A 16,764-nucleotide genomic window follows, 5' to 3' on the forward strand; every position below is an offset into this window, starting at 1 on the left:
CCGGCTTCTTCCTTAGCCTTTGCGCATATTTGCAATGTGAGCATCAAATCTAGGAATCAAACTTTGTTTTTTAGATGCAATTATTTCAAATTAGCGCATCCTTTTCCGGTACGTCACCAACATGGCGACTATTTTGAGTGGTTAGTGTCCAGCACTGCACACAGTGATGTATTATAAGTAAATCTTTATTTAAATATAATGGATTCTGCTGAAACAACACAAAATAAATAACGCAGTGTGCGGTGATACTGATACATTTGGGTTTGACCTTTCACAAGATATGTCTATCATAAAAAATATATTTTTAAAAAGCCCACACACCTGTGGATTAGTGAAATGGAACCTGTGAATTCAAAATGGTAATAATGGTTCATCCCAAAGAGGAAACTGTGGCATCGTCAAAGCAGCTCTGTGTCCTCAGCCCTGGCAGGTGCTCAGGTCGTAGGCTTTCTTTCGAAGTTTTTCCAGAAGGTCCTTAAGCCTCTCTTCGAGGCCCTCGAGCTTTGAGGACTTCTGAATGATCTCATCCTGCAACTGCCTCAGGGAATCTGCTTTTCCTAAAAAATAATGCAAAAGCATCGTGTAAACTTAGCAAGGATTGATGACAGAAATGTCGTTCATTCACTTTTATACGGCAGTGTGAGCGGACTGGGGGCAAGCTGGGTGTGTCTTGCCCGAGGACACAAAACACGGTCAATAATTATTGACGCTAACCACAGTGGCAGAACAATGGGGGTGGCCGTGGCCACCCTTGATCACTCTCAGGGGCCGCCCCCCATGGCTGGGGGACAATTTTGACAAACACGGCTCTGTGGTGCAGAACATTAGTTCGGCCTAACAGCCCTTTTCGCTTGGATGCATTTCACTGCAGCACACAACTTTCCGTGGGAGGGCAGAATAATTTTTTTTTTGTCAAACCTTTTGGAGGAAATTAATAATGAAAAATTAGGTTCTTGTAATATTTCTTTAATATTTTTTTTTTAACTTGCTAGGTTTTTAAAATATACTTTTGTAATGAAGTGATGGATAATATCGAATATTGCTAAGAAAGCCAATATTAAGCAAATTTGGATATGTAGAATTTCTAAATGATTTGAAAATACTATATATAATATCAAACAAAAAAGGAACACACCGTAGCTGTACTACATAGCAACTTTCATTTCAAATCAATCATTTAATTTCTTTCCTGTTCGAGTGTTGTTATTATCACCGGTAGCAAAAATGCAACATGCTCCCCCCGACCCTGCAAAATGTCTCTGTATTACCTTCCAGAGCATCCACCATGCTTTCAGTGGTGTTGCCCAGCGCTACGGCATCCTTCTTCAGCTTTGCTAGCCGCTCGGCACCCTCCCCTGCTTCTCCACCAGGCCCTCTGGCAGCAGCCTCATCCTTAAGGCGATCCAGCTGCTTCTGAGCCGACAACATGTCCTACGCAATACACACGTTCTTTATTCTACACACATGATGTTACCGTCATGGACGCCCAAATCCACAGTATCAACTCTGACCTGATTGGCAGCTCCTGCATCTTTCTCAGCATTGTCCGCATTTTCCTGTGCGTTCTCAGCAGACTCGCGTCCATTCGGCACAATGCCTTTGAGCTCATCCATGTGAGCTTTGGTTGGAGCGATCATTGATGATACATCGTCAAGAGTCTTCTCTGCTGGGTTCAGATGGTTTTTGGCCTAAATGAAATATGAAATTTCTTTATGGCCCTGACCCTGAGGATGTTAACTCATGAAGAAAATGAATGATTTTCCATTTGGCACCTTAGTCAAGTTGTTGTTCAAGGCGTCTGCGAGATCCATGGTGTCCTGCAGTTTTTCTTCCATGTCAGAAAGCGAGCCTTCCACCGAGTCAAAGCCTTGCCGCAGTTCATCCACGTTATCCTTCACCCCCTTTGCTGTATCTCTGGTAATGTGGATACAAAAAATACACATTCATATTCAAAGACATTTGTACAAAATGGGCCGATTTAAGCATTTTCAAGCATAAAAATGGCTGAATGAACTACATGATAAGCCATGAAGACCACCAACTTCTGAATGTAGGATTCTGCATTGGTTATTCGGTGAGACCACCACCGAAGCATCAGACTTCATTCATTCATTCATACCGCTTCTCCTCATGAGAGTCGCGGGAGGTGCTGGAGCCTATCCCAGCTGTCTTCGGGCGAGAGGCGGGGTCAGCCAATTACAGGGCACATATAGACAAACAACCATTCACACTCACATTCATACCTATGGACAATTTGGAGTGGCCAATTAACCTAGCATGTTTTTGGAATGTGGGAGGAAACCGGAGTACCCGGAGAAAACCCACGCATGCACGGGGAGAACATGCAAACTCCACACAGAGATGGCCGAAGGTGGAATTGAACCCTGGTCTCCTAGCTGTGGTTAGAGCTGCACGCTAACCACTCCGCCGTGCCGACGCATCAGACTTATTTCAGATTTAAATAAACTTACTACAGGCAATAAAAAGTAGGCTTTGAACCCACAACGTCAATTCTACTCCCACACAAGGTAAATACTCTCAAATGCCTTATTTTCTCTGATTATGTCAACAATGTTGGTGTTATTTAATGTGTAGATGGCTCTAAAAAATTGTAAACATACTTTCTATGCCATAACTAGTAGTAAGTATATCATTAATCGTGTTTGGAACCAATTAACCACCATAAATGAGGGATTACTGTACAGCATCGGAAGAATGCGTTCTACCTGGCATCCTGAGCCTTTTCCAAAAGTTTTTTGGCGGCAATCAACTGAGGCCGTGCTTTGCTAACTATGGATGTACTGTCCGGTAGGTTCGCTGCCAGATCTTTCAGGTCCTCCAGCTTCCTCTTTAGAGCAGGTGGGCTCAGAGGCAGTTTGGTGTTCAGGATCCAGTCGCTCACATCCTGAATGTGGCTCAGGTTGGATGCTGGGTCTGGAGGTAGATAAAAATAAAGTTGTGATGGAGTGTTGTTATCATAGTTATAGTTTGCTGTGTATTAGCATGTTTATGCATCATTATTGGCATTAAAAAAATAAAGCCAGCTATCAATACCGCATCCACCCTAAACCAAATTCTGCGTACCTGACAGAAAGTCTTTCAGCTCTTTCACAACATCCTGTGCCTCTTTGAAGTCCTCCTCCAGTTCATTGGTGGCCTGTTTCATCTTGTTCTTCAGATCATCTGCTGACTGCCTCACGTCGTTGGTTGTATCTTGAGTGTCTAGGAACTGCAAGGAAGTGGCATCTCTTAAAACCATCTTTGTCAACAACCACAATATATCCCACTACCCTGAATGGGCCGGTTATGATTGTGAAAGATGTATAAACATCATTATATTTTTACAATATAACTGCAGGAAACTGAGTCAGTGATTGTGACTGGGCTCCACATTAAACTCAGATCAATTGAGAACAACAGAAGAGGAGAACAAGATACACTCAAAGAAGGTGGAAGTGGAGGTAAACAACACAAATGTGAGCATCTGACAAAGCGATGCTGACATTGCCAAGAAAGCACGGTACTTGATGAAGCTAGGGCTTTCTCTGATGGGACACAATAATAACGACAATAACGATAAGATGGCTACCTGCTCTGCAGCTTCTGTGATTTTGTTGCTGAGTTTTTCCAGTCGATCTTTGACTTCTTTCACATCCGCATCGGCCGTCTTTGCCAGAGGAAGGGCACCGACACATGTTGAGTTCTTCTCACAGGGTAACATTCTCTCCGGTGGACACAGGTCCTCCTCACCTTCACACTGTCGTGGGGTGCAGGGCTCGGTCCGAAGACTGCCACACACCTGGAAAATACTACTCATTCAGCAACTTCTGGAGCCATCTTCAGGATCTTCATGATGATTGTATATTTGGTACCTTCTTAGCAACAGGGGTGAGGTTCGGGCGGGACGCCATATTCTCGTCGAGTTTGTTCAGATCTTGAGTGTTGTTTGGATAGTCTTTTTTCTGAAGATCTAGAGTATCTTCTCTGACGTTAGCCGACTCCTTTACTGTGTCTTTAGTGGCATTTACTTTCTTTTCAGCGTCCGTGGAATCATCGTAGGCGTTTTTGATGGCAGTGAAAGCTCCTTAATGAGAGAAAAAAAACAGTCAGGTCATTGGTCCTGTTTCCACAAAGTCCTTGGTTCTTGGTCCTTTGGTGATTGGATGGTTACTGAGGGCCCAGAGTGTTTATGTCAGGAGCCGGCCCAGGAACCAGACTTCTAAGGCAGGGGTTCCCAAACTTTACAAACTCAGGGTCGACTTGAAAATCTAAAAAATGTCCGCAGCCCACCTTTGTCCTATAAACAGTACATAGACAAAATGCTGCGTTCTCAGAGCATTTATTATTTATTATTTATTATTTATTATTTATTATTTATTATTTATTATTTATTATTTATTATTTATTATTTATTATTTATTATTTATTATTTATTATTTATTATTTATTATTTATTATTTATTATTTATTATTTATTGATAAATATTTTATTTTATTTATTTATGAATAAATATTGTATTTTATTTATTTAAGAATTAATTTTAATTTTATTTAAGCATTTTTTTTAATCGTGCAATAAATATTTTACAATAAAAATAATAAAAAAAAAATTTGTAAAAATGAATCATATTTTTAATGATCTCTCATGGCCCACCTGAATTACCACCACAGCCCACCAGGGGGTCGCGGCCCACACTTTGGGAATCACTTTTTAAGGTTTTTAATCGTCTGGTCTTAACCAGTAGAAGTTTCAAGCAGCTTCCCTTCCCTTTCTGTAATGGCGGTAGCGTTCCCATCTTTAGCACTGACCTGCATCGCCGGGATTGATGGAGTTTCCCACGGCATTTTTCTTGGCATTGTACTCCCCATCCAGGGTGTCCAGCAGGTCCTGCAGTTTGTCAAGCTCTTTGCTCACATCGGGTCTTTTTCCCAGAGGTGAGAGGTCATTATTTATGTTGTCCACCTGGTCCCTTTCAGGCAAATATAACAGACATCGTACATTAAGATCACAAAATATACAGTATGAAACAGCAATGTAGACATCTCCCACACCTTAGGTTCTTCAGCTGGGATCGAGCATCATCAATCTGTTTGGAAGAAGTAGGCGGAAGGGAGACAGAGTCCTGAATCGAATTAAGACGATCTTCCAGGTCTCGAATTTTGGGCCCTAAATTTCCAAGATTTCCCGAGCCTCCTGGAGGAGACGGGAGTGTCGGGGTTATCCCCTTCAGAGCCGAACTGAGGGACTGTCGCTGTGCATCCAAGGTGAAGAAGCAGGAAGGACACGCTTTGCAAGCAGGGAACGAATCGCATCGTCCTCGACTGCACGAGTCGCAGCGAGGCCCCGCGACGCCTGGGTGACACACGCAGGTTCCCGTTCGCTTGTCGCAAACTTCGGTACCTTCAGCATCGCAGAGACAAGCTGGGGAAGGAGACAGAAAGACAGCAAAGTTTGGGCATTGGGCTGCACGGTGGTCGAGTGGTTAGCGCGCAGACCTCACAGCTAGGAAACCCGAGTTCAATCCCACCTTAGGTTAATTGACGACTCCAAATTGTCCATAGGCATGAATGTGAGTGTGAATGGTTGTTTGTCTATATGTGCCCTGTGATTGGCTGGCCACCAGTCCAGGGTGGACGCCGCCTCTTGCCCGAAAACAGCTGGGATAGGCTCCACCCCCCCACCCTCCCCCGGCGACCCTTGTGAGGATAAGCGGTAGAAAATGAATGATTGAATGAATACTATAGCATTGCTGATCTAGACCAGGGGTGGGCAAACTACGGCCCGGGGGCCACATCTGGCCCGCCAAGTGTTTACATACGGCCCACCCGTTCTTTTGACAGTATTTTATTGAAACTTAACATAAAACCTGCCATCATGGCTTGAACCAACCTTTTGATGGTTTAGGTAGCTTTTTTTTATCAATTTGGTTAATGATGTAATCTGCTGTCAATATAATCTAATATAGCACATATAGCAGGTTGCGTGACACTTTTACAGATACAATAGTTCCAGGTGGACTGTTTTATGTGAATTATATGTGACTTTATGTGAATTATATGTGAATTTATGTGAATTATATGTGAATTTATGTGAATTATATGTGAATTTATGTGAATTATATGTGACTTTATGTGAATTATATGTGAATTTATGTGAATTATATGTGACTTTATGTGAATTATATGTGAATTTATGTGAATTATATGTGACTTTATGTGAATTATATGTAAATGTATGTGAATTATATGTGAATTTATGTGAATTATATGTGTAAAATATATTCTTCTGTTACATAGTTTATATTTCAAATGTGATCAAAAAGGTCTCACGCTTGCAGCCGATGAGAGGGTCTCCATATGTGTTGGGGGGACATCCGTCACAAGTCCGACCTCCAAAGCCGGGCCGACACTGACACTGTCCTGTCGACTGGAAACACAAACATGGCCGATATAAAAAAATGACTTGATGACTTGTTTATTCAACCTGACACCTTACTGGCCCCACTGGTGGAGCCTTGGTTTCAGCACCATAAGTCTCGGTAACAATAATGCACATTATTAATGTATCAAGCCTGGAAAAGATGTCCCACCTGGTCACAGGTATCGCTGAGCGACCTGGTGGGGTCGCAGCTGCAGAGTTGACAGTACTCGGACAGCGGAGGCTTCCAGTATCCTCGTGCACACGACTGACAGCCGGGGCCGTGGAAGTGTGGCCGACAAGGACACTGACCTGTCACTGCGTCGCAAATATCTGACAGCGATCCCTCCGGAGAACAGGAACACTCTGGAGAAGAAGAAGAAGAAGAAGAAGAGCTTCCATCAGATTCTACACAAAGACAGTAATTATTTATTATTTGGAATAAAAAAAACAAAATAAACTCACTGGAGCAACCTGTAGGGTTGGAAGCAGAAAGGCCGTAATATCCCATCCTGCAGTGATCACAGCGTGGGCCTTCAACGTGAACCTTACACTGACATAAACCTGTATCATCATCACACTGGCCTCCGTTCAGCGACCCTTCGGCATTGCACACGCAACCTGGCGGTAAGAACACAGCAAAAACGTTACATGCAGTATTTTAGCCTGTCACTGAAGATACGCTTATGGCATTCCCATCTAGGGTTCTTTCCATTCAACTGTGGAGACGTAAGCCAAAAAGCGTCCTTCAGGCTTCCACGTTTCCATCAAGATTCAGCCAGCCCACTAGACATGAAATAACAATTCTATACGTGGATGTACAAGGACCGACTTTTGGTCCAAAGGTTGGCGGAACTGAGCAGACATCATGAGCTGAAACATGTGGGAGAGCTACACATTGACTTGGCCTTTACCTGGTCTGACTTCTCTCTTTGTCACCAGGCCTTTTTCAACACCATGACATCATTAACTTCTATCCCGGAAAGGAGAAAGGCCCGATAAACCTCACAATGTCACTTAAGGACTTGAGTTCAAAACAAGCACACATTTGAAGCATTGTTAGCCGATGTTATCAGACAATACTGGTGTCAAAATGATAACTTTATTCTGCTTCACACAGCAACAATCCTGCTGGTGGGGGGGGGGTGGTTGGCGGTGAGACATCTTCCTTCAATACTTCTCATCTGATTGAAGCCGCACAGGCGAAAGGCTTTATTTCAATGCAGACCTACCAACATGTACACATTTAAAGTACTCAAAATTCATTCATTCATTTTCTACCGGTTATCCTCACAATGGTCGCAGGGGGTGCTGGAGCCTATCCCAGCAGTCTTCGGGCAAGAGGCAGGGTACACCCTGGACTGGTGGCCAGCCAATCACAGGGCACATATAGACAAACAACCATTCACACTCACATTCATACCTATGGACAATTTGGAGTGGCCAATTAACCTAGCATGTTTTTGGAATGTGGGAGGAAACCGGAGTACCAGGAGAACACGGGCGAGAACATGCAAACTCCACATAGGTGGGATTGAATTCGGGTCTCGGTGAACTCGGTGGAATTGAACTCGGGTCTCCTAGCTGTGAGGTCAGCCCGCTAACCACACGACCCCCATGCAGCCAGATACACATATGTTTAAAATATTAAATAGATTATTTAAATATAGTCACAGTGCATTGAAAAATGTTGTGTTAGGAATGGAATATTTTCCACTGTGTTACGGACACTCACAAGACCTTTCACTTGAAACAAATACGCTTGGTTCTTTTTCATCATCTCACACACACAGACACATAATTTCACAAACTTTCACTGACTTTTGGACTTGGTTATTTCACAGTTGAAAGAATAACAGAACCAAAACAATCCAATCTATGTCTTAATGTCATGCGCTTACGTAAACAAGCATCAGGACGATCCATCTGGCTGTGAGGGTTCTGCTGATATCCAGGAGCGCACTGGTCACACTTGGGTCCCGTGGTGTGGTGCAAACATCCCTCACACACACCTCCGCTCCTCCGCCCGCTCGCCTCATACACCGCCGGGTCAAAATGGCAGCGCTCGGCGTGGTTGTTACACTCGCAGCCTGAAGACATTAGAACAAATGAGAAGAAATGGTTTTGATTTGTCAGGTTGTAGTTACTGAAGGGTTCCCACGTTGGCAGATGAACGTGTCCCCTTCTTCTGCAGGTCTCCAGGGTAGATCATTGTAGAGGTCATCACAGCGCTCGCAGTTGACCCCAGCGGTGTTGTGTTGGCAGTCACACTGAGGGCTGACCTGACAGCAACGTGACAACGAAGGACGCTTAAACCGCAGCAAAATCTAACAAGCGTTGGGCGTGGTCTTCAAACCTTATTGTTGGCCTCCAGCAGACAGTGGCTGGCATGTCCGTGACACAGGCAGCTGCCCATCACCTTCATCTCCTTCAGGGCGAAAAACCTGCTGAGGGCTCGGCCCGGTGGACGTGGAACATCGCCAAGCTCTGCCAGCCGTACCCTCAGACCCGTTAAACCGGCCACATCTGGGAATGAAAGCGTCCATGAGGAAGACTATGTTTACAAGCAGATACACACAAAAACTTACCGTTAATTTTTTGGGTGGTGGGAACTGGAACATAGGCGTATTGACGCAATGGACTGAACTCGATCTGGAAAAATTAATATTTGTATTTTCTGTTATCCACATACTGTACATACTGTATAGACATATGCTACCTAGATTAGATAAGCGCATAATCTTTGGTCATATAAAAATAAAGTCAAGACTAGCATAAATTTTAAGCTGACTTTGGTCTAACTTGACTTTTATGTTGGTACAGTCCAGGTGATTGAAACAAAACGTTGTTATTATTACTGTATGCTCTTGAAATGGGTTTGCTCCGGTAGGGGGCAGACTGTGACAATATGTCTGGTCCAAAGTAACAGGGGTGGCGGTAGAAACCCCTGGAAATGATGACTGACAATCTGTGGCCATGTAGAGGGCAGGCTGCCACGTCCTGCCATTATCACTCGTCTTCTCGATGACCATGGCGTTGGGACGTGGACCCTGCGTATAAAAAAAACAGATTGGAAATACATCACTGAAAATGTGATTTGCTCATTATTATGGTAAAATATTTACTCCATACCTGTCAAAACGGACGTTTTCACCGCGAAATTAGCGTATTTCTTTGGTAATTAAATGTTAATGAAACAAAATAAATCTCTTCCGTTTTGCCCGAGCAGCACAGCTTCCGGTCTGCTCGGGAACACTCGGGCAACATCGGCCATCAGCGTTGCCACATTGGAAATGACAATATATCAGACCTAAAGCTTTCAATAATCGTACAATGAGGACAAATATCGCGATACCCGGTTTGATGTTGCTCATCGGGACCTTCTGCAACAGTAAAACACTACGGCAATCTTTATATAGCATAGCTTCGATGTCTTTTTTCTGTAAATAAACTAACAGCAATGCTGCCAGTGGCAGAACAGCACCCTCACCTGGCAATAAAGTGTACTGATATTTCGATATTACTGAAATACTGAAAATAAAATTATGTCTGGTAAATTCAGATCGTTACGTAAGTATAAAGAATACAGTGCATTGAATTAATGTTTTAATTTTATAAATTATAATGTAAATATTTCATAATTAATTTCAATATGTTTTGTATTTTAATAAAATAATATAACATGACATTATATAATATATATATAATATAATATAATATATATATAATATAATAACATGATCCGTTCCGTATCCGAAAGTATAGATATTTTGTTTAAGAGTATCGATTTTTGAGCCTGAAGAGCTGGTATCGGAAGTATTGATATTAGATTATCAATATCAGATTTTTAAAAATTATTCATTTGTACATGGCACAGAGGCGACGCTGTGGCATTGACAGGTATGGTTCATGCTGGCGCTGATATGAGAAGCTCTTTCACACACCTTGAAGCTCAGGACCAGGTTGTCCAGCTTGAAGAGATTGTTGAAGTCCAACTGAAGCGTCACTGGACTGACCTCTGCAGGACAAAGAACAGAAGCACTCATCCGTCTGCTTTCCTTTCTTTGTTCTTTTCTCTTTGCCAACCTTTCCGAGACTGCCACCATCTCTCCGGTCCAGCGGTGGAGAGGACTTCCTTTACGGTGTGGGCCAGCGGACCGTTTGGATTTGTGGAGTCACATGGACAACACTTCATCTTCCTCTGAAAGAAACGCCAACAAAGGAATACATCCATTAAGAGCTGTGCATTTATTTCGGCATGGAATTCAACTGAGCTCCAAGGAGCATGAAGTGTTTGCCTCAGGTGAACCGTGCACCTTTATGGATCTGCAGATAAGATAATCCATGCAGTCACTGATCAGCAGCACAATCCAGACAATCCAACAAAGACTCGAGTTTCAACGACTCACGACTACTTCCCAAAGACTCGAGTTTCACTGACTCACAGGGGCTCAACAAAGACTGGAGATTCACTGACTCAAGTGGGCTTGACGAAGACTCAAGTTTCACTGACTCACGGGTACTCCCCAAAGACTCGAGTTTTGCTGATTCACAAGTACTGCATTAAGCCTCAAGTTTCACGGACTCACGAGTACTCCATGAAGACTCGAGTTTCCCTGACTCACGAGTACTCCCCAAAGACTCGAGTTTTGCTGATTCACAAGTACTGCATTAAGCCTCAAGTTTCACTGACTCTACAGAGACTCAAGTTTCACTGACTCACAAGTACTCCATGAAGACTCGAGTTTCACTGACTCATGAGTACTCCCCAAAGACTCGTGTTTCGCTGACTCATGAGTACTCCATGAAGGCTCGAGTTTCACTGACTTACGAGTACTCCATGAACCCTCAAGTTTCACTGACTAACAGGTGCTCTACGGAGACTCGAGTTTCACTGACTCACGAGTAGTCCCCAAGGACTCGAGTTTCACTGATTCACAAGTACTCCATGAAGACTCAAGTTTCACTGACTCACGAGTACTCCCCAAAGATTTCAGTTTCGCTGACTCACAAGTACTCCATGAAGACTCAAGTTTACTGACTCACAAGTACTCCCCAAAGACTCCAGTTTTGCTGACTCACAAGTATTCCATGAAGACTCGGGTTTCACTGACTCACAAGTACTCCATAAGCCCTCAAGTTTCACTGACTAACAGGTGCTCTACGGAGACTCGAGTTTCACTGACCTCAAGGACTCGAATTTCACCGACTCACGAGTACTCCCTGAAGACTCGAGTTTCACTGACTCAAGAGTACTCCCCAAAGACTCGAGTTTCACTGACTCACAAGTACTCCCTGAAGACTCAAGTGTCACTGATTCATGAGTACTCTCCCAAGACTCGAGTTTCGCTGACTCACAGAGGCTCAACAAAGACTGGAGATTCACTGAATCACGAGTACTCCTCAAAGACTGACATTTCACTGATTCACAAGGACTACATCAAGCCTCAAATTTCACTGAATCACAAGTGCTCGACGAAGACCTGAGTTTCACTGACTCATGAGTACTCCACAAAGACTCGAGTTTCACTGACTCACGGGTACTCTGCAAGATTTTACATCCCGGCAGCCAAACTTGCTGCATACCGTATGTGGATGTTACTGCATACTGCAGTGCCTAAATCTGCCCCCCGGCTATCAAATGAATAAATAATGAACAAATAAGCAAACATCTCAGTTGCTGCTGTTGTCAGTCAAGTCAATATTTAGTAAGTCGCCCTCCGTGCTGGACGTGACTGACACTCTGGCACGCTCAGCGGGAGCATGGCAAGCTTCCCGGTAGGGAAAGGTTCCCGCCTGGTTGATCATTAGTGTCTGGCCTCAGCTCAGACACAAACTCCTTGTCGTCGTGTCATAGTGGATTTTGGGTGCCGTCGTCAAGAGACTTCAGTCTTCAAATACTCCCTTCCACAAACAATTGAAAGGAAATAATCCTTTAATGTTGTAGATTTTTTTTTAAAGCAGTTCTTACACGAATCTAATATGGAAGTCCTGATACTAAATCCATGCATCTGTTGATTTTTCTATGCCGCTTGCCCTGTTCAGGATCACAACAACTACATTTGGGTGAAAGGTGGTGTGAACCCTGGACAGGGTGGCAGTCAAACCAGGACACATATACATACAAACAAGCATTTCCACTTTCACTGAGTGGGAAGCAAAACAACGCTAACTGCTAACTGCTAACTGCTAACTGCTAACTGCAATAAATACATGATCAGGTACCTGCATTGGTCTTTTTAATTAATGCAACGTGGTTATTCAAAGATCCTGGAGACGCCCTGTCTGTCCTAGCCAGGGCCTTAATCCCTTTGAAAATGTGTATAAGGATCCAAAAGTTGCCAAGCGACTGGAAAGGCTGAAAAACTTTAGTATTTAGGCGGTATCTGTAAAGAGGAGTGCACCAAAACCCCTCCTGAGACCCCCTGGTGACCAACCACAACACACCTGCCGGATGTTTCCATACAGTCTTTTGCAGTAGTGTTTATTTACAAACTTCCATCCATTTTATCTGGGTCACTGGGGCAAGGGTCTCGGTAAAAAATCCCTGACTTCCCGGCCCCCCGGCTAACTCTTCCAGTTCTACCGGGTGGACACCAAGGTGTCACCAGGTCAGCTCTGAGTCATGATCCAGCACTACTTTCGAACGAAGTGTGGGGAAAGTCAGCGTTTCTGCACAACAATGCTGATGCGGATGTCATACAAATTCAAAAACCATCCCTTTACTATTTAAATGTCTGAATTCAAAACTTTATTAGCACCAGTTTGAGAACAAATGCTAGCGGCCCCGCCTCCACCCGCTGAGATCCAGACTGTATGACCGACAAAAGGGCTCACTCTGTTCATGCCGTTGTTCTATGGAACAAATCTTGTCATGCTTTAATCACGCGAGTCGGCCCAGAGCCTTCAGAATCAGTACTGCTGGCCCAGCCACATACACACGACTCATAATGAAGTTTCTTTCACCCACCAGATTTCGGATTCACCATAGCTTTTTTCCCTCCACTGATTGGAAAGCCTATTCATGACACTCAAAATTACCAGTGCGCTTGAATGCCTCATCAGAACAACACAGCAACAACTGAATTGATCCTAGTACGACACAAAGAAAGAAGGCAGACACGGTGTTGTTCATTGCTCTGTATGTGCATTGTATGTGCATGTGTATTGGTGTATTTTATTATGTTTTGTTATGTTTTTAAATAAATATTGAATATTGTGAATAGTGAATATTAAAAATGACTTATGGCAAGATAAATGGTTAACTGGGTTCTCACTTTAGTAATAATGGTGTTCAGACCCACGTACCAAATGCACCGCCCGCCACTGGTATGCATATACTGTCTGGCATATACTGTCAACTTTATCACACTACTACATATTTTTATGTGTGACAAAAAAACTCTTTCCACTGTCTTCATGTGAAGAATAGTTAGGGAGTGTGTAACATTGCATCGCATTGTCGTGTTCTAATGCAGTAATGCAAGATATTCTACATGAAAAAGAAGTCAATCATTAACATCGCAGGAGGAGATCTTTGCTTGCCAGTAGGCGATTATTTCAAAATCAGTGTTGCAGAATAGATTTCAGCTGAGTTAGCAAACTAGCAAAGTCTGGCCGTGTTCACGTGGTAGAAATGTTGGTGAAAGAGTACAGTTGCAACATGAGGCTATGGCACTCAAATCAGACTGTTTGACAAATTACAGTCCAGCCAAAAGTACCGCGGTCTTCAGTGCAAGTCTGCCGCTTCACAATGACCTTTGCCTTACTTTGCTTCCTGGTGCCGCAAACCCCGACCAGAAACACATACTGATGTTAAAGCTGGATTTGATACTTTTATATAACAACCAACACTTCTCAGAAGTACATTTTAATAATAATTTCATTCATCTTATTATTCATTTACATCCATCCATTTCCTATACCGCTTATCCTAACATGTTGGAGCCTATTCCAGCTGTCTTCTACACCCTGGACTGGTGGCCAGCCAATCACAGGGCACATATAGACAAACAACCATTCACACTCACATTCATACCTATGGACAATTTGGATTCGCTAATTAACCTAGCATGTTTTGGGAATGTGGGAGGAAACCGGAGTACCCGGAGAAAACCCACGCATGCACAGGGGAGAACATGCAAACTCCACACAGAGATGGCCGAGGGTGGAATTGCACTCGGGTCTCCTAGCTGTGTGGCATGCGTGCTAACCACTCGCCAGTGCGCAGCCTGTTATATTTGTTGTGTTGTTGGTTTATATATTTCAGTTGTCACAAAAGCAAAAAATATTTGTGTTTTCACAAAAAGCTTTTTTAGTCGGGAGCTGATATTTTCCTGAAACTTACCTATGTTCTACTGATGATTACTAAAGAATGGAAAAAGATAGAAACAAACTTTTTTGTGTGATGAAAAATGAGAGTCTAATCTTTCTTTTGGTAGGTTCCATGTTTAGAACACAATATTCCATGTGCCTTGAAAGATCAGCCAAAATCATCTAAAATGGCCGGTTCTGAACGGGTTCTTTTTTTGTGCCCTGAGGGGCTCCCTGGTAAGATGTTATATCAAGTGAAAAAAACCCAAAGAGTAAAATCCCAGTAAGTAAAACATCGTACCTGTTGGTATGGCGTGCAGTAGACCTCGGAGCCGGTCAGACCGCAGGTGGATGAGGCATGGAGTTGATCAGTACGACCCACAAGCAGGTCACTACTACGCGGGTAACAAGCTCCTTCAGAGCAATCGGTTTGGGCCTCGGATACTGCAGCCACGGCTGGGTGGGGGGGCATCACAATGAAATAATTGTAAATGTAAGGTTATTATTTATACATTATATATACGTTCGTCTAGCTAAATAACACTTTGGACTTCTTGTAGCGGAATATCTTTGCAGTAGTACTCTTAGATGAAGTATTAACTGGTAATTAGACTGGACTATTCTGTGTAAAAGTAGTGAGTCTTAAAAGAAATGTAAAGCAGGTCTAAACTAAGTCCTGTGAGGGTTGATTGCTCTTTAAACGTGTGCCATCATGACAGAAAGCATGCAGGTTTGTCCTTTCTTGTACTGAAGTGTGCGTATGTGCGTATGTGTGTGTGTGTGTGTGTGTGTGTTATACGAGGCGCTGCTATGCTCTCCTTTACGCATAAACACATCAGATTAAAGTCCATGTAATGCTTGAACCGTCAGTCCAAGTGAGAACATCTTACCGGTTAGAAGCAACAGCAGCAGCATCTTCCCATCCATTCATGTACCAGACTGCAAATAAAACATAAACATGTTAGCTTTTGCCAGCAAATACATGAAAAAGTACTCGAAGGATGTTTTTCACCTTGTGTCGGAAATGCCCAGCTGTGTAACCTGCCGTAATCCCGGCTGCACTTATACACACCGTCGACTCACCTGGACAATATGATAGTATGTGTGTGTGTCAGAGTCCCACCCTTCGGCACCACTCCCTCCGCTCCATGAATCAACTCACACTCACCCACGGCAGCTACAAAACAACACATACTTACAGTATGCGAGAATATACACACATTTAACAGCATTGTATCATGAATTCATACGCAAATGAGTATATAGTGTACTATATACTGTAGCATGTAGTGTACACCCCCCCATTAAGAATGGGGTGGGTGGGTTACATATACAGTACATAGTATACTGTATACTGTGTATAAATACACACAAGTGTATCATTAATCGGGGTGTCAGAAGATCTCAAAACGTGACAAGATTTCATGTTCTTCACAGGATGATTAATTAACTAATTAATTAATCCCACAATACATGAAAACTGACTAAATAACTGATCTAGTTAGTTTTCCTAGCCTCCACACAGACAGGAAGTGGGTTCGCTCTGTGCTTTTGTTTCATAGAACAACGGCATGAACGGAGTGAGCTTTTTTTGTCGGTCGTACAGTCTCAGTGGGTGGAGGCGGGGCCGCTAACATACACACAGAGAGTGTGGAAGAGTGTAGCCTAGTGAGGGGCAATGTAAGGTATCCTATTTTTTCATTGTATTTTTCTTAAAGTAGCGTTAAAATCTCTCGTAATCTGTGTATAAATACACACAAGTGTATCATTAATCGGGGTGTCACAAGATCTCAAAACGTGACGAGATTTCATGTTCTTCACAGGATGATTAATTAACTAATTAATTAATCACACAATACATGAAAACGGACTAAATAACTGATCTAGTTAGTTTTCCTAGCCTCCACACAGACAGGAAGTGGGTTCGCTCTGTGCTTTTGTTTCATAGAACAACGGCATGAACGGAGTGAGCTTTTTTGTCGGTCGTACAGTCTCAGTGGGTGGAGGCGGGGCCGCTAACATACACACAGAGA

General features: G+C 43.2%; 1 protein-coding gene across 2 annotated transcripts; it reads right to left on the minus strand.

The window, feature by feature from the left end:
* Nucleotides 1-154: 154 nt before the first annotated feature.
* Nucleotides 155-15,824, minus strand: lamb3 (laminin subunit beta 3). Of its 2 annotated transcripts, XM_058078905.2 has the most exons (23): nucleotides 15,744-15,824; nucleotides 15,622-15,670; nucleotides 15,033-15,187; nucleotides 10,505-10,619; nucleotides 10,363-10,436; nucleotides 9,277-9,468; nucleotides 9,007-9,070; nucleotides 8,775-8,944; nucleotides 8,580-8,700; nucleotides 8,320-8,508; nucleotides 6,884-7,039; nucleotides 6,591-6,784; nucleotides 6,331-6,427; nucleotides 5,053-5,422; nucleotides 4,810-4,970; nucleotides 3,873-4,084; nucleotides 3,590-3,799; nucleotides 3,085-3,229; nucleotides 2,727-2,934; nucleotides 1,773-1,914; nucleotides 1,512-1,688; nucleotides 1,269-1,431; nucleotides 155-557 (listed from the first exon to the last, which is right to left on the minus strand). In XM_058078905.2, exons 2-23 carry the CDS (start codon nucleotides 15,656-15,658, stop codon nucleotides 418-420), a joined length of 3,492 nt encoding a protein of 1,163 aa, XP_057934888.2. In that variant the 5' UTR covers nucleotides 15,659-15,670; nucleotides 15,744-15,824; the 3' UTR covers nucleotides 155-417. The 2 variants fall into 2 exon arrangements, with proteins under 2 accessions (XP_057934888.2, XP_057934889.2); XM_058078906.2 differs by lacking the exons at nucleotides 10,363-10,436; nucleotides 10,505-10,619; nucleotides 15,033-15,187; nucleotides 15,622-15,670; nucleotides 15,744-15,824 and adding an exon at nucleotides 9,551-9,642.
* Between the last annotated feature and the right edge of the window lie 940 nt (nucleotides 15,825-16,764).

The sequence above is a fragment of the Doryrhamphus excisus genome, linkage group LG11 (assembly GCF_037039965.1).
Source record: "Doryrhamphus excisus strain RoL-2023G ecotype Guam linkage group LG11, RoL_Dexc_Guam_v1.1, whole genome shotgun sequence".
NCBI lineage: Eukaryota > Metazoa > Chordata > Actinopteri > Syngnathiformes > Syngnathidae > Doryrhamphus > Doryrhamphus excisus.